Genomic DNA, 22,361 nt, shown 5'->3' with positions numbered 1-22,361 from the left:
GGACTATACAAAATACAACTAACAGGACTCGAATAAGTGTTCAAGCGAGTAAATTTTTATTGAAAGTACTCAGCTCCATTCGTACGAGCATTCTTTTATAAACGTTCCGCACAGCTTCGAAGCATTTCAGTTGTAAATCCGCCACCACCGTTCTCACGAAGGCGCTTTTTGTCTCATCTTCACGTGAAGGATCCTAGCCGGGCTGCTACACCTGCGGGAGACTCACAGCGCTCACACACAGCCCTCACCACAGCGCAAGGCCCGCCCGCCCCCAGAGCCCCTCGCGGAGGTTATGGGAACATGGGTTTCACTCCCCACACACTGTCACCGTGGGCAATAAGCTTTGATGTTCCCTATGCTGTCGGCACGGTTATCTCACCGGGGGCCACGGGAGACCGCAGGTGATTTTCAGACTGTGCCAAAGGTCCATTCCCAGCCCTCTCACCAACAGCCTCCACTCCATACCCGCCCCCTACCAGCACAGCCTTTAGGCTTAAAAGCTCTAAACACCGCTGAAAGACAGCAGAAAAACGAAGAAGCGAACAAACCGCATCCGTCCACCCCACACAAACCAACCCAGCTCACTCACTTCCAAATTGAACAGACCGAAGCCCCACGTGTGCGCGCCTTTATACCGCGAGTCCTACGCATGCGTAAGGGCAGCGCATGCGCACAGCTTCCGGCTGGCCCTCCAGCCCCGCACCCTGTATAAGTAAGCGGATGGCGCCCCCTCCGCGCTGTAGTGTATTCTGCATTCAGCGCGCCGGGCTGGCACCCCTGGGAGGTGTTCTCGCGAGAACTCTCTGAGTATAAATATCGAACGGGGGGAAGTGGCGGCCTTCTACTCTACGAACACGTAAGTGCGGATGGCGGTTGGGCGGTGTCTCTGTGAGACCTCCGCTCTATCCGCGCCCATCTGAGCTGCCCGCGGCGCGGGGATGGCCGTGTCTCGCCGGATGGGTCCCGGCCGGGCTTTGTGACCGCGCCGCGCGGTTATTTCTACTTGAGGGTGACGGTGTTTGGGCTAACGCGCCTCTCTTTCTGTATAGCAAATGGCGGACGACGCCGGTGCTGCAGGAGGGGCGGGAGCCGCCCGAGGGGGCTTCCGCGGCGGCTTCGGGACCGGGCTGCGGGGCCGCGGGCGCGGCCGTGGTCGGGGCCGAGGGAGAGGCCGCGGGGCGCGTGGTGGCAAGGCGGAGGATAAAGAAGTAAGTGGAACCTGCAGGGTGGGGGGGGGGGTGGTTTATGTCGGGCTGTCCCGGGTGGTGTTGGCCTCCAGTCCCCGCTCCCCTGGAAGCTGCTGTTAGCCCTTTGTCATGTACTCGTTCCTTCCTTAGTGGATTCCTGTCACCAAACTTGGTCGCCTGGTCAAGGATATGAAGATCAAGTCTCTGGAGGAGATCTACCTCTTCTCCCTTCCCATCAAGGTGAGGTTCTGTGGGTGCTCAGGGCTGGCGAGCAGTGTGCTGCAGGATCTCCGTCTGAACTGTGAAGTTGGTATTAGTTGCTGCACTTCTTATTTAGCATGCTCAAGTTGAGCTCTGTTGCTATTTGATTTGCTCTGGACTCATTTATAGAGAAAAGCAGTGAGATTTGTGTGTTTTATTTTGTTTTGTGTGGGGATTGCAGCTTAGAGGTGTGGCTTTGTGTGATTAAATGGCTGGATCTTATAGGAGTCAGAGATCATCGACTTCTTCCTGGGGTCTTCTCTGAAAGATGAGGTGTTGAAGATCATGCCTGTCCAGAAGCAGACTCGTGCTGGTCAGCGTACCAGGTTTAAGGTAATCTCTTTTGTGGATTTTTTTTTCTTGGTTATTGCTGGGATTGTAATAGCTGTGGCTGTATCAGGAATCTAAAACCCCGTTCTCCTCCTTCATTACTTCTCATATAGAAGGCAAAACTGTAAGGGGAGAAGCGTGCTTCTCAAACATAATGAATCACAGAATGGCCTGGGTTGGGAGGGACCACAGGGATCATGAAGCTCCAACTCCCTGCTGCAGGCAGGACCACCAACCTCCACATTTAATACTAGACCAGGCTGCCCAGGGCCCCATGCAACCTGGCCTTGAACACTTCCAGGAATGGGGCATCCACATTTTATTTGGGCAGCCCATTCAGCACCTTACTAATCTTCATAACTCCAGAAGCTGTAGGAGCTGCTTTAATAACAGCTTAATTGTAGTGTACTGTAGCTGTTTAATAGTGATCTCATGCTTCTGGTTACTTGTTGTGAGATGCTGCTGGATTATGTTCTGAGAGAGTGATCGTGCATAACATCCTTGACTGAAAACTTTCCTTCAATTTCAGGCTTTTGTTGCCATTGGAGACTACAATGGCCACGTTGGTCTCGGTGTTAAATGCTCTAAAGAAGTTGCTACTGCTATTCGTGGGGCAATCATTTTGGCTAAATTATCCATCGTACCAGTGCGACGAGGCTACTGGGGGAACAAGATCGGCAAGCCTCACACTGTGCCTTGCAAGGTAAGAGCAACTCACTGTGCATTGCCTGTGAGTCACGTTGCAGTGTGTGCTGTGGAAGCTGTAACCTGTTGTGCTCGTAGGTTACTGGGAGGTGTGGGTCTGTCCTGGTGCGTCTGATCCCAGCGCCTCGTGGTACAGGCATCGTGTCTGCCCCTGTTCCGAAGAAGCTGCTGATGATGGCTGGAATCGATGACTGTTATACCTCAGCCAGGGGCTGTACTGCCACACTTGGCAACTTTGGTAAGTGTGAGGTTATTGCGTTGTAGTTCAGCTATGTATGTGTTGCTGTTTTTCTGTTACTGAAAGGGAAATAATGCCGTGGTATTGTTAAATCCATGTTAAATTGAAGGCTCCTGATCTCCCAATCTGCGCGGTTGCATTTGCTTGAAGTAGTGTAACTGTCGTAAATGGAGAGAGAAAGGAAACTGAATTTTAAGAGTATAACAGAGAGATCCTCTTATGGTCTCTCTGTTTCCTCTGAAATTCTACACTTCTGGAGCTGCATAAGTGGGTACAGGAGTTCATTTCTGTAACAGTGATGTGCAATGTTTAACTTCTTTCCATAGCTAAGGCCACCTTCGATGCCATCTCCAAGACATACAGTTACCTGACTCCCGACCTCTGGAAAGAGACTGTATTCACCAAGTCTCCTTACCAGGTACACATGCAACACTTCCTTCAGTTCCCAGCTCACGTTATCCTGATAGCCCAAACTTATTAGGCTAGTACCTAAATAGTATTTCATGGTCCAAGGAAAAAGCAATAAGTGAAATATTAAGTAACAGTACATTATACCTGAAAATCCCACCCAAGTGTACAAACCTTGTTGAAACATTACAAAGCTGAGAAGGCTGTGCCAGTGGTTTACAGAAATAAATGCTGTTTTTTCTTTTTATCCAGGAGTTCACTGATCATCTGGCTAAGACCCACACCAGAGTCTCAGTGCAGAGAACCCAGGCAGCTGCTGTGGCAACTACTTAAGTGGTTTTTGTACAGGACAATAAAGTGGTCAGTGGACAAGAGATTGGTTTGATTGGATGTTTTGTGTGTTGGGTAGCTGGATTAAATCTGTGCTTGGGATCTGAGTAGGCTCAAGTCTGTGAGCTACAGCCTGAATATTTGCTGGGTGGAATAGAATGTTTTGCACTAACCCTTGTTAATTGTGTGTTACTCCTGAGTGGAGTTTGTAACTAAAGAGAGGGGAATATAATACGCTTTTATACTGTCCTTTCACAGCACATTTACTCTGAGGGTGCTCCCTCACATGACTGAGTAGAGCAGAATTAATGACTTGTGGTAGTGGAGAAATCCAGCAGGGACACCTCAGGGTACCACAGTTGGGGTGGGTGCCTGGAGGTGACTGTTTAGAGGGTGGTAGCAACCACCTGGAATGCAGATCTGGAAAAGAAAGAATTTTAAGTTTTTGCACACCTCTTCAAAGAATGAGTCTGTGCTAATGGTGTGGCAGATGTTTGGGTTTGTAAGTTTATTGTACAGCATCACAGTTCACAGATGCAACACAAGATTTGATAAAAGCACCAGTGAGGGAGGTGCCAACTATTCTGTATCCAGATCTACTGAGATGCATTTTCTTGCGCCTTCATTTCTTCTATCATCCTGTGCTTCTGCTTCATCAGACATGTCCTGGCATTTCCGTGGACACCAAGATCACCGTCTAAAAGGAAAGGTAATGATGTGAAAGTCTGAAAAGTAGCCCTCAGCAGCTAGGAGGAAGTAGGTCTGACCCAGGAGAAGCCTGGCACTTAGGACAATGCAAGCTGCAGTGCTGAGAGAAATGCACACAGCTTTGGGTATTGCAAGAGTGTCAAATGCTCTGTGCTGCACTTATTAAAATGCCACTGCCCAGGCCTAGTGGGTCTGGCATATCTAAGCACTGAGCCCAGATCTGCAGCATTTGCCAAGAGGGAATTTTAGCACAAAGATGAGATCTTTGAACCCTCCTTTTCCCCATGTGCTGTTAACAGAGCAGATGTAAAGGCTGCTATACTCACATCTTTCCTGATAGGCTTTGGTAACCTGTGCAAGCTGCTCTGCCTCCTTGGCACAATTCTGAAACTGGTTTGGTCCTTCCCTCTGCTTGCATGCACCGAGCCTTTCCCGGACTATCTCCACGATTTGCTGATCCACCAACCTGTGTGGGAGATAATAGGAATGCAACTGCAGCACATGGACTACAGAAGAGCCGAACAAAGGGGTGATACTATAGAGAAATTCAGTGCTGCAGAAACCAGGCCGTGCAGGATGACACAAATGCCACACTGCCCAGCTAAGCAGGCTGCAGGGGACAGAAGGACTATAACCACCAGTGTTCTGTAAAGGGGTAGAGAGTGGCTTATGCAGCCGTTCAACACGCCAAAATCCACATGATTCCAAGCCAAGATCCCACAGCTGACCGAGGGGGAGCGCTCTGTGACTGCCCGCTGGGGGCAGCCCTGTGCCAGCCGTACCTGTCCCTTCTCCACTGCGCTTCAGCCTCGTAGAAGCAGAGGTAGTCCCCCTCCAAGCACTCGCTCACGTCGGGCACACGGCGAAACTTCTGGTGGTAGTAATAGGACTTGTTCTTGGCTTGCTGGCGCTCGATCCACTCTGCAACAGCAGCGGCACAGTCAGGCACCTCACAGCCCGGTGTGTGCTCAGCTCGGTGCGTCTGTACAACCACCCCTGCGTGCACCGCGTCCCCCCAGCACCTGAGCCCCCACCCTTGTGTCCCCGTGTCTGTCCCGGTGGCCGTGTCCTTGTGTCCCCGTGGCCCTGTGTCTGTCCCGGTGGCCGTGTCCTTGCCTCCATCCCGTACTGATGCCCCCGTCCCCACATCGCGTCGCGGCCCTTCCGATGGGAGCGGAAGGGCCGCGCTCAGCCCGGTGTGCCCGAGCCCGTCTGTACCTCGCACGAAGGTAACGGGCGCGTCGATGACATAGTTGAACACGGTCTGAATGAAGGTGACCGGGTTGGGCAGCGCCGAGGTGCTCTCCGTGACCGGCGTACGGCTCGGCGGTGCTTTGTACACCTCCAGGTCCGGGTCGTCCGGCATTGCGGCGGCGGCGCTCAGCGGACGGCGGGGACGAGAAGATGGCGGCGCCCCACACAGCGCCGGCGGCGGCGGACGCAGAGGTCAGAGGGCGCGGCTCTGCGCATGCTCCCTCGGGGCGCGGTGCATGCTGGGAGTTGTAGTCCGCCCGCGGCCTGACGGGAGTGGGGGAGGTGCGCCTTGCCCGCGGCCTGGCTAAGATGGCGGCTGGGCGAGGGACGACTGCACGTTTTCCGGCATAAAAATGTAGTACCATTAGGGTTGGAATAGAAGATCCCAAGTCCAACCCATCCCACCATGCCCACTGATGGTGTTCCTCAGTACTGCATCTCCACGGTCCTTGAGCACCTCCAGGGACAGTGACCCCACCCCTGCCTTGGGCAACAGCGCCAGTGCCTGCCTGCTCTTTCAGAGAAGTGTTTCCTAATTTCCCACCTGGTGCAGCCTGAGGTCACTGCCTCATCCTGTCGCTGTTACCTGAGAGCAGAGGCTGACGCCCACCTCACCACAGCCTTTCACTTGGTGCACAGCAGGGCCTGTGCTCACTGTGCCGGCTGGCTTAATCTATCCCAGAAAGAATCACAGCCTTTATTCCTGGGCTGATGTAGAGCTTCTTAATCTGTTCCTACCCAGGAGTTCTGTACGCAGTTTGGCCACTGGCTGTGCCCCCTGAAGGAGCTCTCACAGTTTGGCTGTGCTGTGTGCAGCTGGGAGGCTGTTGTGATTGGAGCCATTCATGCTGGTCTTGAGGAGGGGAGGCCGTAAACTGAGACACCAGCAGTTGACCTTTACCACATCCCAACTGTTAGAGTAAAGCTGGCAGCTTTGCTAAGTGTGAAATGAATATCGCACCCAATGAAGCTAGTGGCTAAATTTGTGTCTTAAGTATTAAACAGGAGAGGCACGCAGTGATAGCCTCTTCCTGCCGCCGACTTGGGCTGAAGACGTCCCATGGTTTGTAAAGCTCGGCACTGCTGCCTTTTGGATTGCATGGAAAGGGGCAGTGAGCAGGGCTAGGTTGTTGGTTAAATTAGTGCAGCTGAAGTGGGGCTGGACCTGACATAGCTCCACTTGGGTTGGAAAAAAGGCTTGGTGGAGGGTGCAGCCACGTTCTCAAACTGGTCTGCAAGGAGGGAATTGCAGTGTGGGCATAGATCTAACTCCTCAGTGCTTGGGCTGGCCCCTAGTTCTCCTGCCTTGAAGCCAGTACAATAAGAATTTGTCAATGTCTCTCTAAAATGCTGTTGCTTTTCTCTGCCTGGCACAACCTGACCTTGGGATTGGGGTTTGTATATTTAGCTCTTCTAATTTGGTTTCAAGGTACATATTTAACCTGCACATGTTCTTATTTCTGATTCCTTTGGGCATCCTTTCTGGTTTCTTCCGATTGTTAGCTGTGCTTGTTTGGTGCCGTTTGCCTTGATGACAGAGCATTGAATGTGACCCTGTGAATTCTGAGCAGGCCCTTTTTGATGGTTCTGAATATGAAAATTAATAATTACAGTTAACATCACAGTAACAGCAGACCTATTAAATAACATATTTCTCCTTGAAATTGTTGAAGCAGAAAGGAAAAAGATTGTTTTCAGTGAGTCTGCACCATTTGTCCAGAGATTTACTCAATTCTTTGATGCGTGTGGTAGAACCGTAAACAAAAGCCCGTGCCATTACAAATTCTTTCTCTCATGTTGGAAATGAGAAAGAGACCGGAATCCTTCCAGTATTCGCTGATGTTAAAAGGGAGATTTCCCCTTGTACTTTGGGCTCAGTCCTTTCAGTATCTCCTGGGACCCAAGGGCGAGTCTGATATTTTTTGTTTCTCCTTTCCACAGTCCCACCGCAAATTCTCTGCTCCTAGGCATGGCCACTTGGGCTTCCTTCCCCACAAGAGAAGCCGTCGCCACCGAGGGAAGGTGAAGACATGGCCTAAGGATGACCCCAGCAAACCAGTCCACCTGACGGCTTTCATGGGCTACAAAGCTGGCATGACACATACCCTGCGGGAGGTGCACAGGCCTGGACTTAGTAAGGATTGGCTGAAGGAGGGGATCTTATCCAGGAGGAAAGAGAGGGAGCAGGCTCGTTGTTGGGAAAGGCTGCTCATGGAAATAGGTGGTGGAGCACATATCTTCTTGGCTACGTCCTGTGATACTGTCCAGATATTTGATAGCCAAAGGCCATCACATGGCCTATGTGAGCTGAGCCTGGGGATTTCCAGGAAGTCCCCACGCTAGTTTATTGGTTGGTGGTTTGTTGGATCTTGCTGGCAGAAGCACTCTGACAAATGCTGGGCACTATGAAACATCCTGGTGGGGAATTTTAGAGTGTTACCCTGTGGGATGACTATGAGATTGGAGCCAAACTCCAGGGCATCCAATGTACTGCTCCTTCCAACGTGCAGAAGATGGGTTAAAGTGTGCTGAGCCTTAGGATTTATCCTGTTGGGTGCCTGAAGGTCAAGCCCTGCATGAATCTCCAGCAGGACGTGTGGATGAAGGAAGAGCTGGAAGATCTAGCAATGAGAGTAGGGTGTAGCCTTGCCTCCAGCTTACTGCCTGCTTAGTGGGCCAGACACATAGACCATTAACTGCTCCCAGGCAAGAATTTGATCATTTTTCCCTTTGCTATCTTACAGGGATCTCCAAGAGGGAGGAGGTGGAGGCTGTGACCATCATTGAGACCCCACCAATGGTGGTGGTGGGAGTTGTGGGGTACATAGATACACCAAAGGGCTTGAGGAATTTCAAGACTGTTTTTGCTGAGCACATCAGTGATGAGTGCAGACGACGTTTCTATAAGAACTGGTACGTGCCTCCCTGGGTGGAGTGTCACTGGGGTCCCTTGCAGGCTCTCTGTGTTGCCTAGATGTTGCAGACAGCTCAGCTACTAGCAGCTGGCTCTGGGGTGGAATGAAATAGCTATTTAGTCATGCAGAGAGATACTGCAAACAGCTTGATGTTGGGAATCAGCATATGCATATGTAAATTTATTTTAATAGTTGAACCAAGTTAGTGCTTTCTGCAGCATCATACACTGTGCATGCTGCAAGTCCATTTTAATTAGTGTAGGTCAGGCCCATCTACTCCTTATTAAACTGAGATGTTTGAGCTTAGGCACCAAGTGAAGATGGGAGGAAAAACAGATTTTTCAGGGGGAATATTGATGCAGAATGTGACCCTTGGCCCTTGTAAACAGTAACAGCCCAAATCCCACACCGACAGAGAGGAAAATGGAAACATGAATTTCATAACCATGGGAATCGTGTCTCCTGCAGAAGCGCCTGTTGGCCGTCAGATCCACCCACCACATGCTTCCAATCCTTGTTGAAGGCTGTGTTCTCCTTTCTCCACTTAACTCTGATTTTGTGCTTGTATTTTAATGGCACTGAGCCAGTCAGTGGGAGACAACTGGATTCTTCATGCAGAAAGGTCTGAATTAGCAGTCCTTTTTGCAGCTTATTATTTGCTTACCTCTTCCTACCTCAGAGCCCTCTCTCATGAGCCTGGGATGATTCAGGTACCCACGGGTACTTTATGCCTCCAGGAAGGTGCATGGACCTTCTGTCCCCCATGCTGTTTAGTTTTCAAGGTATAGTGAAGAATCAATTCACTGTTGAGCTCTTGATGGATGTTAAACATTTCTGCCGTAGGCACAAGAGCAAGAAGAAGGCTTTCACCAAGTACTGCAAAAAATGGCAGGATGAGGATGGCAAGAAGCAGCTGGAGAAAGATTTTGCAGCTATGAAAAAATACTGCAAGGTTATTCGTGTCATCATGCACACACAGGTCAGGGTCTTCCTCAGCTTGAGGGAGTGCTTAGGGCTGGGAGGTTGGCACAAGGGGTGTCATGATGGGGTCAGAGGAGACAGCCTGTGGAAGCAGATGAAAGGCTGTGGGGAATAGCATGCAGACAGTGGGAGGTGCTGGCTGCCCTTTCCAGCCACCTCCTGACACCAGTCCTGTCCATCTGAGCCAGGCTCAGCAGAGCTCCCTGCCTGGATATCGACACAGGGTGGGTCCTGTGTCAGCAAGAGACCTCAGGCCTCATGATCACCTCAAATTAGCAACTGGTGTCGAGTGTTGGGAAAAAAATAACTCACAGGCAGGCACAATTTTGCCAGATGCAGATTGCTGGATATACAGGGCCCATTTTTGTGCTGATCCCTGAAGTTAGCAACTGCAATGGAGCCTGCGGAAGAGCTAAGCTGGCTTAACTTCACTTGTGGCTGGTGCAGAGCATCAGCTAAAGTCCCACTGTGTCAGGAGTGGGGAGGATGGAGGCTTTGCACGGGGAAGGACACTGGCCCTCATAAAAGAGGTTGACATTGTTGTAGGGAGGGGTGGTAGGGAGCTGGCTCTGCTCACTCCCTGTTCCTCTCACTAGTGGTGGGTGTTGCAGCCCTGCCTGCACATTCACAGGGTGTGGGGCAACATTTTGCCTTAATATACTGTCTTAACACAGATGAAGCTGCTTCCACTGAGGCAAAAGAAAGCCCACGTGATGGAGATTCAGCTGAATGGTGGGACGGTGGCTGAGAAGGTTGATTGGGTTCGTGAGAGGTTGGAGAAGCAGATCTCTGTGCACAGCGTCTTCAGCCAGAACGAGATGATTGATGTCATTGGTGTGACCAAAGGGCATGGGATGAAAGGTACAAAGCAGGAGGACCCTTGCCAGGGGCTTGGATTTGTCCTTCTTACCTTATGCTGCCTACAAGGTAGTGCTGGGGGGAGAAGAGTGTGAGCCATGCTGAGAACCCACCAACTTCTTGTACAGGGAGTAGCAAAGAGCCTGTGTATCTCAACCACAGCGTGCATTTACGCTGTAGCAGAGTGTGGTTTCCTTTATGTCAGTGTTGGCTATGTTGTCTGTCATGCCCAGAGTCCTCCCAGAAGGCCTAGAAGTGTTGTGAGGATGTAAAGGCACTGCACTTCTCGTAAACCCCACATGTGTGGAGATGTGGGTGTTTCTGTGGGTGCATGGATATGCTCAGCAGGAACGTATCGCAGTCTGATCAGATCCATAGGAAGTGAGAACAGTTCTGTGCTCTGGCCCCTCACTGCAATGACACCTCTTGGTCTCCCTCCAACACAGCGTCTTCTGTGAACTTCAGAAGAACGATGAGACTTTCTCCTCGCTTTGCATTCCCTCCCAGCACTCAGACACCAGCCCTGAATCTCCCCTACCCCCCAGTGTTCTCATTGCTCCTATCCGGTCACACTTGCAGGGGTGACAAGCCGTTGGCACTCCAAGAAGCTCCCCAGGAAGACACACAAGGGCTTGCGCAAAGTTGCCTGCATTGGAGCCTGGCACCCAGCCCGAGTTGGCTACTCTGTTGCTCGGGCTGGCCAGAAGGGCTACCACCATCGCACGGAGCTCAACAAGAAGGTATGGCCCAGCACTGCACCTCCCTTCCATGCTGTCACCATCCTTCTTTGCACAACGGCCTCAGTTCCCCAACAGCTTCTTTTATGTTACCCTAGAGATGTGCAGGGCTCTCATTCTGCATATCTCTTCAGGTGCTTGTTTCCTGCTCAAAGGGTGCACCACAGGGCACATCTCAGTGATAATCATGTTTGTTGTCCCTGTGACGTCCAGCAATGTGAGAAGACACTAAAGTCACCATGCCATTTCCTTCCTTTTCTCAGATTTTCCGCATTGGCCACGGGATCCACGTGGAAGATGGCAAAGTGGTGAAGAACAACGCCTCAACAAACTATGATGTCACGGAGAAGACCATTACACCTCTGGTAGGGGGTAACAGGGCTGAAACTGGCCCTGGCTGCAGGAGTCTGTGTCAGAGAAGTAATTCTTTGGCAGGACATAGCTGTATAGGAAATGATTTGAATTCCACTGAAGGAATACAGTCAGTGTGGCTGAAGTGCTCTGGTGACACTGGGTGGCTGTTCTGAAGGGTGTTCAGTTTAGATAGCTTGAAGGACAGTTGGTCCTTCCTCTACTAGAAAATGTCACCAGCTTGTCACATTCCCATCCAGTACTCTTGCCTGCCTGCCAACCCTCTTTGTCTCTTCCTCCAGGGTGGCTTTCCTCACTATGGGGAGGTCAACAATGACTTCCTCATGCTGAAGGGCTGCGTCGTGGGCCCAAAGAAGCGTGTGCTCACTCTGCGGAAGGTGAGAGCGCAGCCGGTGCTGGGGAGGGACTGACTGTAGCTCTCCACTAACAGATGCACCACGTGGAGAATGATGAAGCCCATGAATGCTGGGGAGTGAGACTGGTTGGGCTCTCAATGCTGTGTGCAGAGAACGTGTGGCACATGAGCATGGTGCTCAGTGAGACCATTTGCAGAGTGGCTGACCATGGCAGTGTGCAGACAAATGTAGGTGTACCTTTGGGGGTGTGGCTGGGGGAGCTGCAAGTGGAAGCCTTGGCCGTAAACAGATGGTGAGGAAATGAAATGCAAAGCAAAGAGCAGGCTTGTTTCAGAGCAGCTCTGCAAGCAAAGGTATCACCTGCCATCTGAGCACCAGGGTGTTCCTCTGAGAAAGCAGATTTTCGTGGAGCTAATTGTCTAATGGATGCACTGAGGGCACTTGAGCACTGCCTCCGTCAGAGCAGATATCCAGATTTTCTGTAAAGATAAGCCTGATGCACTGTGACTCATCTCTTTCAGTCCCTTCTGGTGCACACACGCCGACGAGCTCATGAAGCCATTGAACTCAAATTCATTGATACCACTTCCAAGTTTGGCCACGGCTGCTTCCAGACAGCTCAGGAGAAGCGTGCATTCATGGTGAGTTACGCTGTGCACCAGCTCCAGCTGCTGGGCTGTGCTCACAGCTGGGGCTAAAGCAACTGACTGACTCCAGCCAAGCATCTGCTTCTAGACATAATAACAGCCAACTGAGTGATTGGGACCGTCTTGCATAAAAGACAAACATGAATTCAATTCATGCAGCAGATATTATGCTAAGGAAGAACATGATGATCGTTTGAGTGATCCAAGACAATGCAACTAGCAAGTAATATACCATATGGCCAACCAGTTCCCATTCACCATGGGATGTTTTAAACAAGCAGTTAACTTGGCAAGCACTGTATTGGACATATGGTCCCTTTCACTCGTAATTGTGCACTTCTTTGATTTGTTTGGAGTGATTTAAAACTTTAATGTTCTTAAGCGGAAAAGGTTGGGTCAAATTCAGCCACAAATTTGTGATTTTTTCTGTCAGAAAGCTTTCAAAAAGGCCAAGCAGTATATTTTTCTTAAATCCAGGGCCAAATAAATCCAATACAAACATAGCTTCTCGAATAGTTTTGCAACCTACACCAGGCTGGTGCCTATGTCTGAATACAAAATTGAGGAAGTGTTTAGTGAGCTAGGCCTGCAGCTAGCAGAAAAGAAAGAAACAACTGCTGCATACCAGGCAGACATAAACTGTGTCTGGATGTGGTCTGTCAGCCAGAAATCCTCTGTGAAGCTAGCTAAGCCTCCTTAGCCCCGGGCAGGGGGATTGATTATGCAGTGTCTTAGCAGAACTCTTTTAGACATTAAGCCATTTTCCTTTAGCTCAGCATCAGGAGCTTGTTCTGCAGTGAGAATATTTGTGTTCTGCTCTTGCTGTCACTGTAAGTCCTGCATAGCTGTGACATGGAGCTCAGAGACAGGGGATGGTTTTACCTGGTTTTGGGTGGTTTATTTGCCATTTTCTACTGTGAGGTGAGAGGTTCCCCCATTAACAACATGATAAAACTTTACATTTGACTAGAAGTAATTTGGCACAAAAGTAATTCTTTCAACTTGCTCCTATGGGAATTCTTTGATCCAAGAAAACCCATTTATTTGCTCGCTGAGTTGGCTGATGAGATTCTGTGCCCTTGGCTATGGGAAGCCTTACCTTGCTCATGCTCATACAGCAACTGGGTGACTCCAAGCAGGTCACTGCCTCTTGCTGGCAATGTGTAGTTCAGATAAACAAACCCTTTGTGCAAGACTACGATTTTTTGCTTGTGATTTCTGCAGGGCTAGCAAGGCCCCCGGGCTTGCTGGTGAATGGCAGCACAGGGCTACCAGATGGGAAACACAGGCCAGTGGCAGCCTAGCACAGCAGAAAGGGGCTAAAGCTGCAGTAGTGCTCCACATAGCTCATACACAGCCCTGAAAACCATGTTTGTGTGCTGCTAACACTTAGACCTCTCCTCACTTCTCTCTTGTAGGGCCCTCAGAAAAAACACCTGGTGAAAGTGAAGCCAGGTGCACAAGAAGAGCTGTAAGGGATGAGATACACAATGTTTCCTAATTGGACAAACTTCAATAAAGGGTCTTCAAGCTGTGCCTGCTGCCTGTCTTCCTTCTGGAGGAGTGTCTTGCCCATGTACAGTGCTTCCTATGGGCAGCAGTGTGTCTTCAAGGCACCTCAGCCACTGGGGATGGTACAAGTAGCACCTGGGAACAGGTTCTTATGGAGAGGGACTATCTGGGAAGCCAAGTGTCTGCTCTGTCCCTCTGGATCCTCCCTTTCCATGGCCCAGTGAAGTTTTTCACTACATGTACTCACTTAAACCACGGTGAAGGAATCCCCTTCCTCTCTTCCAGAGCAGAGCAAGTGCTAGCAGGGAGTAGAAGGCTTCTCTGCTGCCTGTCTATGCCCAGCCTCACTGACTGTCTGTCCCCTTGCCATCTCCTGCATGCACACACATACACGTGCTCTTCTTGTTGAGCTGGAAGCGTGAGCCACAGACTTCTCTCTGCACAAGACCCCTGGGCCCATCTGGCTCCCTCAGCAGCCCCAGGATCTCATGTACAATAACATGGCTGATAGGTAAGACTGGTCAGTGATGGATTTATTCAGATTTTGGATTAGTTTCTCACCCATTTTCCTTGCAGCCCAGCTGCCAGTGGGAGGGTGTAGTGCGTCTTGGAGTTGCAGTGCCTTGGATCCGTGACTCATTGAGTGCAGAACCCATATGGGTGTCCTGCACCCTCTTTGGGAATTAGACAGTGGAAAGCCCAGTCCTCTGCTGCTCTGGAGCTGTCCACTTGGTTAGGAGGAATCCTGAGATGCTGGTGGGAGGTGCGTGAAGTTCTTGGGTGTCCAGCAAACCCCTTCCCCTGGGTCTGCTTTGTCTCTGAAATTTTTCTTGCAATATTTAAGGAGCAGGCTCATCTACAAAGTGCAGGATGCTGAGGATGAGATGAACTGAGATGCTCAGGTCCCATGGCATAGCACTGGATGCCATCAGTGGCCAGGCCCCAGCTTAGTGCTGTGTCCCAGCGAGGTCCCTGAGCCCTTTGCAGTGTCTCTACCCTGCCCGTGGGACTGCACTTCAGAGCCTCTTCTCTCCCCTGGCTGGTATATCCGTGGGCAGCTCCCCAGTGAGTGGCTGAGGATTCAAGCCAGAGCGCATGATTGGAATGATGAGATCATCCATGTTTGGCATCACCAAAATTTTCTGTAAGGAGGAATCCAGAATAACAAGAAATTGATTTTGAGTACCACAACTGGCAGGGTTTGCTCAGCCCTTTAGTGAACCCAGCCCTTGAGGTCAGGCACCTGAAATTCATGCTGCAGCTTCTTCTCAATCCACTCAGTGACATGTACGAATGTTACCTCCCTCTCACCCAGCTTTGGGCACACCTTCAACTCCAGCTGGGGTGGGACACGGAAGCTGTACCTGTGAGGGGAGAGGATGGAGGCAGAAAGCATCATGTCCCATACACATGGCACAGCCCACATGACCAGGTTGCCACAGGCCCCACTGCTGGATTCTGGGGACCTGTGTCCCAGGAGGAGGTGGCCAGGTTGTGGTAGGAGCTGTACATCCCAGTATTGCATCTTGGCCTGGGTGGAGACCAGGAGGGTCTGAGGGTCCCACTGGGAGAGCAGCCCTGGCTTAATGGGACCCTAGATGAACCCACACACCAGCCCTGGTTTGTTGGCCAAGCCACAGGGAGATGGGGAGATGGCAGGAGAATGAACATGGAGCCCACCCAGAAGGAAGGAGAGCCAGTACCAGACACGGTCAGTTGGTGGTGGTGGCACATTCACAGTCAAGGTGCCTGCCAGCTCCTGCACCTCCACCATCAGCAGCAGTGGTGTGTTGGAAACTTCCTCTATCTTCTTTTTGATGAACTCATTTTCCGTGGCCTTCTGGAAATACTTGGACTTGGCAATCTTATCCACAAAGCGCAGGATCTTCCGGCCCGTGCTGTTGCTGCTGACATGGCTGAGACGAGGGGACCCGCAGGATGAGACCCCTCAGAGACGTGAATCCCTTCCCAGGGGTCACCATGAGGTGGTGGGGTGCCCGCCTGTACCCCGCAACATCTCAATCCCAGAATTTCCCCCTCACCCTTCAGTGCCGGGTGGCAGGACTCGCTCTCCTGGGGCTCCAGCAGGCTCTGCAGTGACAATGTCCTCCTCATCGGAGGAGCCGGCGCTGGATGATTCTGCATCACTGTCCGCCAGCAGGATGAGCCGAGGCTTGGTCCTGTGAGTCCATGGCTGCATCAGTGCAATGCCATGGGAGCAGCACCCTCTCACTTCACTCAGGTGGAAGGATGTGGGTGAAACCCAGCCCTGTGTGATCACCTTACCCTTCTCCGCATGGCTCCACCTGGCCACTGTCCTCTGCAGCACCCTCCTTCCCCAGCTTGCAAAGGTTCATCTTTGTCTCAAGGGTCATCTGTAATGAGCCACTGTAGGTGACCTCCATGTCCACCCAGAGACCTGCCGAGGAGAGAGGGAGTGAGCCCCCATCAGTGCCACAGTGGCTGCTCATGTGCCTGCTAAAGCCTCCCTGCTTGGGATCCAGGCTGGCACCTTGATAACAGCCACTGTGGAGCCAGCCCTGATGTTCCTGCTGCTCCACAGGGTTCTTACCTCGGTCATTGATGGTGGGCTTGGAGGCGCTGAGGATGGAAGGGATGGATGTGCCCATGTCCAGCTCTGTCAGTTTCAGCTCATTCATGAAATACGGGAGCTAAAGGAGGGAAAACACATGGGGATGGTCACCACAGCCTAGCACTCACCAAGGAGATAGGACAGGGCTCCCATGGGTACTGCAATCTCCTGTGACCATTCCTGCTTCTCACCTTGATCTTGCTCAGCTTTTTCTGGATCTTGCTGGACACCTGCTCAGCCCAGTATCGCTCCCGGAGGAAGTCCCAGAAGATGCGTCCTACCAGTGCATTCACCCAGGCCACACAGCCCTCGCTGCACCCAGCTGTGTCCTCACTGAGCTGCGAGCGGGGAGAAGCCATGAGTGCCTGGAGTCAGTTGGGACCCCATGGGCTGGGGCCCTGCACTGCAGCTCAGCTGCTCCAACCGTGGTTCGGGGAGGGAGGAGATAAACACTATGGCTGGGAGACAGCAGTGCATGTGGTTCATCAGCTCTGTTCAGTGCTTGCATCCAGCTCTGAGGTCTCACCTTGGTGGCTGCAGGGCTGCCCAGTACGCTATGAGGGGGGCTCTGCTCTGGGCTGCTCCCTGTCTCTGCCGGCACAAACTGGGCCATATAAGTGCTGTAATCCAGAAAAATCTTCTGCTGAAAGATTCCAGCCAGCTCCTTGGATCGGATGGCAGAGGGAATGTCCTCGGTGCTCCCGCTAATGCTGCTGGCACCACTCTGTACAGCCGGTTCTTTGCCTGGGGACATGGGAGCATGTGCAGGTCTGCCTGCAGCAAGAGGTGATGTGTGCGGGATGACATGCCACAACCCTCATGCATTGATGTGCTGCGTGGCTGCCATGCACACACACCTTATGCTGCAAAAAGGGAATCCTTCAGGCTGGAGGGCTCTGGGCAGCTGAGCCCCGTTTCTGCTCCTCCATCTCCCTCCCCATTCACTGGTGCCTATCCAGAGCCTGTCCTCCTGGCACGTAGCTCTGCACCCCTCCCAGAGGCCACATCTCACCTGGCCTGGCTTCACCATGGCTGCTGCTGGGGGTCCCACGGCAGGCTCGCAGGAGATGATGGTACCACTCCTCCTTCTCCCTTCCTGTCCTCCCAAAGAGGTACAGGCACCTTTCCCTGCAGTCCCCTGGGACGTCCTGGCCAGGTGCCTGTGGCTTCCTCGTCTCTTCATCCCCCAGCAGCTCTGTGTCGTGCTCATTGCTGCTCCTGTGCTCTGTGTCCGTCTGCTCCGGGAAGAGGATGCAGATGGGGTACTTCTTGTTCCATAGTCGCTTTCGGGCCAAGCCAGGGGGGCAGAGGGAGACCTGCAACACCAAGAGGAGCCATGAGGCACTGGGGATCCTTGCAAGGGGACAATCCCTGCTCCCAGGGCACCTTGGCACCGCTCATATCGTAGCAGCGATGGCTGACGAAGGCGACATCGAGGATCTCCTCCGCGAAGGTGGCCTGGCGCGGGATGTTGCTTTTGGGGTAGGACAGCTTGAGGGTGGCCCCGTCCAGCGTGGCCAGCACCGAGTGTGTGAGTGACGGGTGGTACAGCTCAGGGTCGTAGGTGTGCAGCTGGTTCAGCCAGCCCTGCAGGGACAGAGCCGGCCGGCCGTGGGCTCCCCATACCCACCCCACAATGCCCGCTGCTGCCCTTTTCCTACCTGCAGGCTGTGGGCTCCCTGCGGGCTGTCTGGCAGCAGCTCGGGGCGCAGGCGCGGCAGCGGCGGCGGCTTCATCAGGAGGAGCAGGACGGCGAGCAGGCCCAGCAGCAGGCCGCAGGTGAGGCCCAGGCAGAGGCCTGCAGCATAGGGTGGCAGTGGCAGCACCAGGTAACCGTAGGTGAGCAGCGCAACGCAGGCCAAGGCCCGGCCTGGCACTGTACCCCCGGGCAGGGCCGATGGCGGTGGCTGCTCCGGGGGCTCAGCCTTGTGCTGTGCCACCTCCACCACCTGGATGACGTCCCCGTAGGAGCAGATCTCGTAGCGGCAGTTCAGGGTGGGTTCCCAGGGGCTCCAGTCCCGCACCCGCTGCCCCCCGTCCCCTCTGCCCTCTGATTCCCCTCGCCCCGGGCTGCACCCTCCCTTTGCCCGGCCTGCAGGGCCGCTTTCCTCGGCCATCAGGCGGCTCAGATGGCTGAGGGGCTCCTGCACGGCCTCCGACAGCCGCCTCCTGGCGTCCTCCAGCCTGGCCTCCCGCAGCCGGAGCAGCGCGGCACGGCTCTCCGATGGGGACACACTGGGGGAGGATGGGGCCGTGCGGGACTTGGATGGGCCCAGCCGCTGTTGGGGGCCCCGTGGGACGTCAGCCAGGAGCATGGAGAGAGGCTTCGTGTCTCCCTCCATGGGGAATAGGGTCCCGCTGCCCTCCCTGCCGCTGCCATTCTCCCTGGTGCTGGCGGGATGGGACTTTGTTCCATTGATGTCCCTGTGTCGAGGAGAGCCCGGGGATGGTGCCAGGGTTGGAGAGGCCTCCGCCGCCACTGCAGCCTGGTCTGCCATCGCTCGCATCGCCGGCGGTGCTGCCGAGGGAAGAGGAGAGAGCAGCTCAGCTCGGTGCCACATCGAGGCACAGCACATCCTGCCCAAGGACCCCAGGCTGCCACGGTCTGGATGCCTCTGAACCTAGTTCGGGATGCCTCTGGGGACACGGGGCTGCCACTGTCAGCGGGCTCATTGGGGTGCTTGACCTCCACCGCTACCCCTCCCATTGCAGCATCCCCACAACAGGAGCAGGGATGAGCCTGAGGCTGCCTCGTGCCTGGGATCTGCTTCGTTGAGATCTTCAAAGCACTTTCCTACCATGAATTAATTACAGGCTGCGTCGCAGCTGCCTCCAGCTCCATTTATATAATCTCATGCTTCGTGGCTTTCACTTTGCTCCTCATTTACATGAGCCAACTGTTAACCCCAAATAATCATGGGGGATGCTCAGGGAGAGCACACGGCAGCTTCTGGAGCTGGCAGCCCACGGGATCCAGTGCAAGATTCGTCCCTGCTCTGCTGCCATACTCCAGAAGGATCTGCCCAGTGCCAAGAGTGCTCTCCTCACATTTACACAGCAAACCCAGCACCAGGCAGAGCCCTGTGCCATCCAGCCTGCAGCACCAGCTTGGTGGTTCAGTGCCACACTGTCCCCAGTGTCACAGCTGCCCCCAGCGCCACCCACAGCCCTCCTCAGCCCTCAGCCATGCCTACCAGAAATCCCCAATGCTCAGGGGGAGCTGCTTGCTGCTGCTCCCTGTGCCGGGTCAGGGGCACCCCAGCTCTGCTATGGTTACCACCTCTCCAGAATTCCTGGGGTTTTAGAAAGCTTAAAAAAGAAAATGGAAAAGAAAATGACTGTTTCCTGAGAGACCATTAGCACAGTGGAAGACTGAGATAATAATAGCCTGGGTTTATATGGGAGTTTTCATCTGGCAGGGACATCAAGTACAGCGGGGGCTATGCACACTGCAGTGCAGCCACCTCTGGGGTGCGGGGGAGGCCAGGACTGTGTGGAGCAGTGGGGATGGAACCTGCAGCTGCCAGGCTGAGCCATCAGCAGCCTGCAATGGTGCTGCATGGGATGTCCTATTCTCTTTCGATAGGAGCATGTGCCACTGGAGCATGTGCCACTGGACCACGGCTACAAAGGTCAGAAAGCCTCTCAGTCAGAGCCATCCTTCTAATTTCTGTCTGTTGCTGCTTCAGATGTAAGGCTGTGAGCCAATCTGGTGCAAAGAAACACGAGCTGCAACCTATGCCTGCCTGGTGCCTTTGAGCATCTCCCCCCAAAATGCTCCCCTGACACACACAGCACTGAGCACTTTTGCTGTGCTTCACTGCTCAGCATTGGCTCACGCCAACAAATGACACCCACGCCCTCCCAGGCGGGCCACTGCCAAAGTAATGTTTGCTTCTGTTGTAAAATCGAGGAGAGTTAATTGACAAATTAATTTCCAGCAGCCCTCTCCCGTTAATGAGAGCTGCCGATGGCCACTCGCTGGAGGAGGGCTGGCACTGCTCACGGGGTGGTGGCAGAGCTCTGCCTCATCTCTGAGGCTTTTATCAGGCAGCCAAACAAGTTGGAAATCCCTCCTCTAATTATCTCCACAATATACCGCTGCAGGAACCAAACTGCCGTGGCTATTAGTGCTGTAACTGGAGAGCTCCTCACATTATCCCATGATTAAGGACTTTGATGGAAGTCACACTGCAGCCTAAGGACATAAATCTGACAAGTGCAGACTGCTTCTCAGCAAAACCAGAGAGCTTTGAGCACAGGCACGGATCCCCCTCCTGACAAGCCTCCAGTTAGCACAAGATGGGCTGGACAAGTGATGCTGCCGAACCAGAGACTTTCTGGCTTATGCTGGCTGGAAACCTGTGCCCAGAGGAACATGCAGTGCTTCGGTGTGTTTGGTGCCCTCCCTGCCCCTCCCTCTCCTTTGCTGTCAGTGAATTACAAAGGAGGCACCTTCCAAACCACGCAGCCACACCGTACGTCCTCGGCTCCCCCAGCCCTGCCCCGTGCCTGCCACAAACCATCAATCCCTGGGGCTCGAGCGGAGCGTGCCTGAGCCTGAGACGCACGCCTGACCTAATTTGAAACGGCAGCATCCAGAGGGCAGGAGTGCTGGGGTCTGCTCATGACGGCCCCCCCGGCTCTGCTCCTGACTGAGAGATGTGGCCGTGTCCGTTGTCATTAAGGACCAAAGCCCATCAGAGCGCTTCATCCCAGGCCTCGGAGCTCCAGCAGCAGCGGCTCCCTGGGACGGTCACCTGCACTTGTCCCAGAGTCCCTGGCTTTTTTGCTCTTGCAGCAAGGAAGTGTGATCTCAGTGAGAGCCCGTGGACTGAATCATCCAGTAATACTCAGACACAGCCAGCAGCTCGCAGTGCCAGGTATTTCAGAGGGAAAAGGAAGCGACGCACAGCTCGTCGCCTCCCAGAGCCTGCAGTTCACCTTCACAGCAGAGCTGCTCCCTTGCAGCACACCGGGCTGCTGCCACCTCCTTCCCCAGGAGCCCTGAGCTCTGCTCAGCCCCACACCGTCCTCCAGCGACCCTTGCACAGCAGGGACGGTCCCCACAGCGTCTGGAGCTCTGCTGTGCCCTTGCTGAAGCGGCAGGAAGGACCACAACCCCTGCTGAGCCCGCACCCCATAGCGACCCACAGCTTCTGTCCCGTGGCGCCTGCAGCCCGACCACGCACTGCTGGCCGTGCACCCCTCTGGCAGCACACAGGGATCTCCACGGGTGCCTCTCCCCTTCCCTCCCCCCAACACGCTCTGCCCCACGCCCTCCCCAGACATCTCGCTGAGCCCCCCAGGGGCTGCGCAGCCTCCAGCACCGCTCTGCACTCCCGTACCTGCCCGGACGGTAGCGCCCGGGGCCGCCGGGATGGGTCGGTCCCGGTTCCGGGGAAGGACGAGCGGTTCCGGTGCTGCCGTGGAGAACGATGCCGGGGGAAAGGGCAGGTGTGGGACAGTCCCGGTCCTGGAGGAGGACAGGATCCTGTGCCGGTGAAGAAGAGCCGGTGCCGGTATCCAAGGGCTAACGCCGATGACGGGCAGGGAAGGTCCGGGCCGGAGCCGGTGCTGGAGATGAGCGGTCGGACCCGCTCCTGGTCTCAGTACGGGGTTGGGATAGCCAGTGCCGGGCTGCGGCTCTCCGCTTTCCAGCCACCGGTGTCGGAGCATCCGCAGGACCGCGCCGGGCCCCGCTCCGCCCCGCCGAGCTCCGCCCCGGGGCCGGTCCTGCACGGCTCCTTCGGCTCAGCCGCCCCCGGGGCTGTGGGGAAAGGAGCGGGAGGGGAGAACGGGGACCACCAGCTCCGAGTCCGCCCGGAAGCCGGTTCCGGTGCTGCCGCGGGTTAATTAATGGCAGCAGCCGATCCCCCTCCGCATCCCTCCCTGACCTTGCAGGAGCTAATCCTCCTCCCCATCCCTGCCTGATCCTGCAGGAGCCGCCCGTTCCCGGCTGTGGCTGC

General features: G+C 53.9%; 4 protein-coding genes, 1 long non-coding RNA gene and 1 other non-coding gene across 8 annotated transcripts; 2 read left to right on the top strand and 4 right to left on the bottom strand.

Annotated features, from left to right (window-relative positions):
- Positions 1 to 33: 33 nt before the first annotated feature.
- Positions 34 to 655, bottom strand: LOC121106837. The gene is made up of 2 exons (XR_005839963.2): positions 590 to 655; positions 34 to 211 (listed from the first exon to the last, which is right to left on the bottom strand). It is a non-coding gene; the product is annotated as an uncharacterized LOC121106837 (long non-coding RNA).
- Positions 289 to 417, bottom strand: LOC112533478. Its single transcript, XR_003077769.2, has one exon. It is a non-coding gene; the product is annotated as a small nucleolar RNA ACA64 (small nucleolar RNA).
- Positions 656 to 739: 84 nt separating the features above from the next.
- On the top strand, positions 740 to 3,503 carry RPS2 (ribosomal protein S2). The gene is made up of 8 exons (NM_001277164.2): positions 740 to 856; positions 1,050 to 1,208; positions 1,338 to 1,427; positions 1,674 to 1,781; positions 2,308 to 2,481; positions 2,562 to 2,721; positions 3,048 to 3,139; positions 3,382 to 3,503. The coding sequence occupies exons 2-8, from the start codon at positions 1,053 to 1,055 to the stop codon at positions 3,460 to 3,462; spliced, it is 861 nt and encodes a 286-aa protein (NP_001264093.1). The 5' UTR covers positions 740 to 856; positions 1,050 to 1,052; the 3' UTR covers positions 3,463 to 3,503.
- A 440-nt stretch (positions 3,504 to 3,943) lies between these two features.
- NDUFB10 (NADH:ubiquinone oxidoreductase subunit B10) lies at positions 3,944 to 5,594 on the bottom strand. 2 transcript variants are annotated; one of them, XM_046900949.1, is made up of 4 exons: positions 5,284 to 5,594; positions 4,950 to 5,088; positions 4,494 to 4,633; positions 3,944 to 4,156 (listed from the first exon to the last, which is right to left on the bottom strand). In XM_046900949.1, the coding sequence occupies exons 1-4, from the start codon at positions 5,531 to 5,533 to the stop codon at positions 4,056 to 4,058; spliced, it is 630 nt and encodes a 209-aa protein (XP_046756905.1). In that variant the 5' UTR covers positions 5,534 to 5,594; the 3' UTR covers positions 3,944 to 4,055. The 2 variants fall into 2 exon arrangements, with proteins under 2 accessions (XP_046756905.1, XP_414844.2); XM_414844.7 differs by having other exon boundaries at positions 5,386 to 5,594.
- Positions 5,595 to 6,446: 852 nt separating this feature from the next.
- On the top strand, positions 6,447 to 13,823 carry RPL3L (ribosomal protein L3 like). Of its 2 annotated transcripts, none has more exons than NM_001277559.2 (10): positions 6,447 to 6,484; positions 7,363 to 7,555; positions 8,166 to 8,334; positions 9,180 to 9,315; positions 9,992 to 10,178; positions 10,755 to 10,915; positions 11,176 to 11,277; positions 11,566 to 11,661; positions 12,162 to 12,281; positions 13,706 to 13,823. In NM_001277559.2, the coding sequence occupies exons 1-10, from the start codon at positions 6,482 to 6,484 to the stop codon at positions 13,760 to 13,762; spliced, it is 1,224 nt and encodes a 407-aa protein (NP_001264488.2). In that variant the 5' UTR covers positions 6,447 to 6,481; the 3' UTR covers positions 13,763 to 13,823. The 2 variants fall into 2 exon arrangements, with proteins under 2 accessions (NP_001264488.2, XP_046756596.1); XM_046900640.1 differs by having other exon boundaries at positions 7,363 to 7,642.
- Positions 13,824 to 14,311: 488 nt separating this feature from the next.
- Positions 14,312 to 22,086, bottom strand: TEX2L (testis expressed 2). Its single transcript, XM_414842.8, has 12 exons — positions 21,741 to 22,086; positions 18,054 to 18,910; positions 17,779 to 17,979; positions 17,405 to 17,708; positions 16,919 to 17,136; positions 16,584 to 16,730; positions 16,372 to 16,471; positions 16,086 to 16,218; positions 15,842 to 15,979; positions 15,503 to 15,715; positions 15,043 to 15,163; positions 14,312 to 14,941 (listed from the first exon to the last, which is right to left on the bottom strand). Exons 1-12 carry the CDS (start codon positions 22,069 to 22,071, stop codon positions 14,816 to 14,818), a joined length of 2,889 nt encoding a protein of 962 aa, XP_414842.4. The 5' UTR covers positions 22,072 to 22,086; the 3' UTR covers positions 14,312 to 14,815.
- Positions 22,087 to 22,361: the final 275 nt, after the last annotated feature.

The sequence above is a fragment of the Gallus gallus genome, chromosome 14, assembly GCF_016699485.2.
Source record: "Gallus gallus isolate bGalGal1 chromosome 14, bGalGal1.mat.broiler.GRCg7b, whole genome shotgun sequence".
NCBI classification, from domain to species: domain Eukaryota; kingdom Metazoa; phylum Chordata; class Aves; order Galliformes; family Phasianidae; genus Gallus; species Gallus gallus.
Note: the sequence above shows the minus strand (reverse complement) of the source record. Positions and strands in the feature narration are given on the sequence as shown.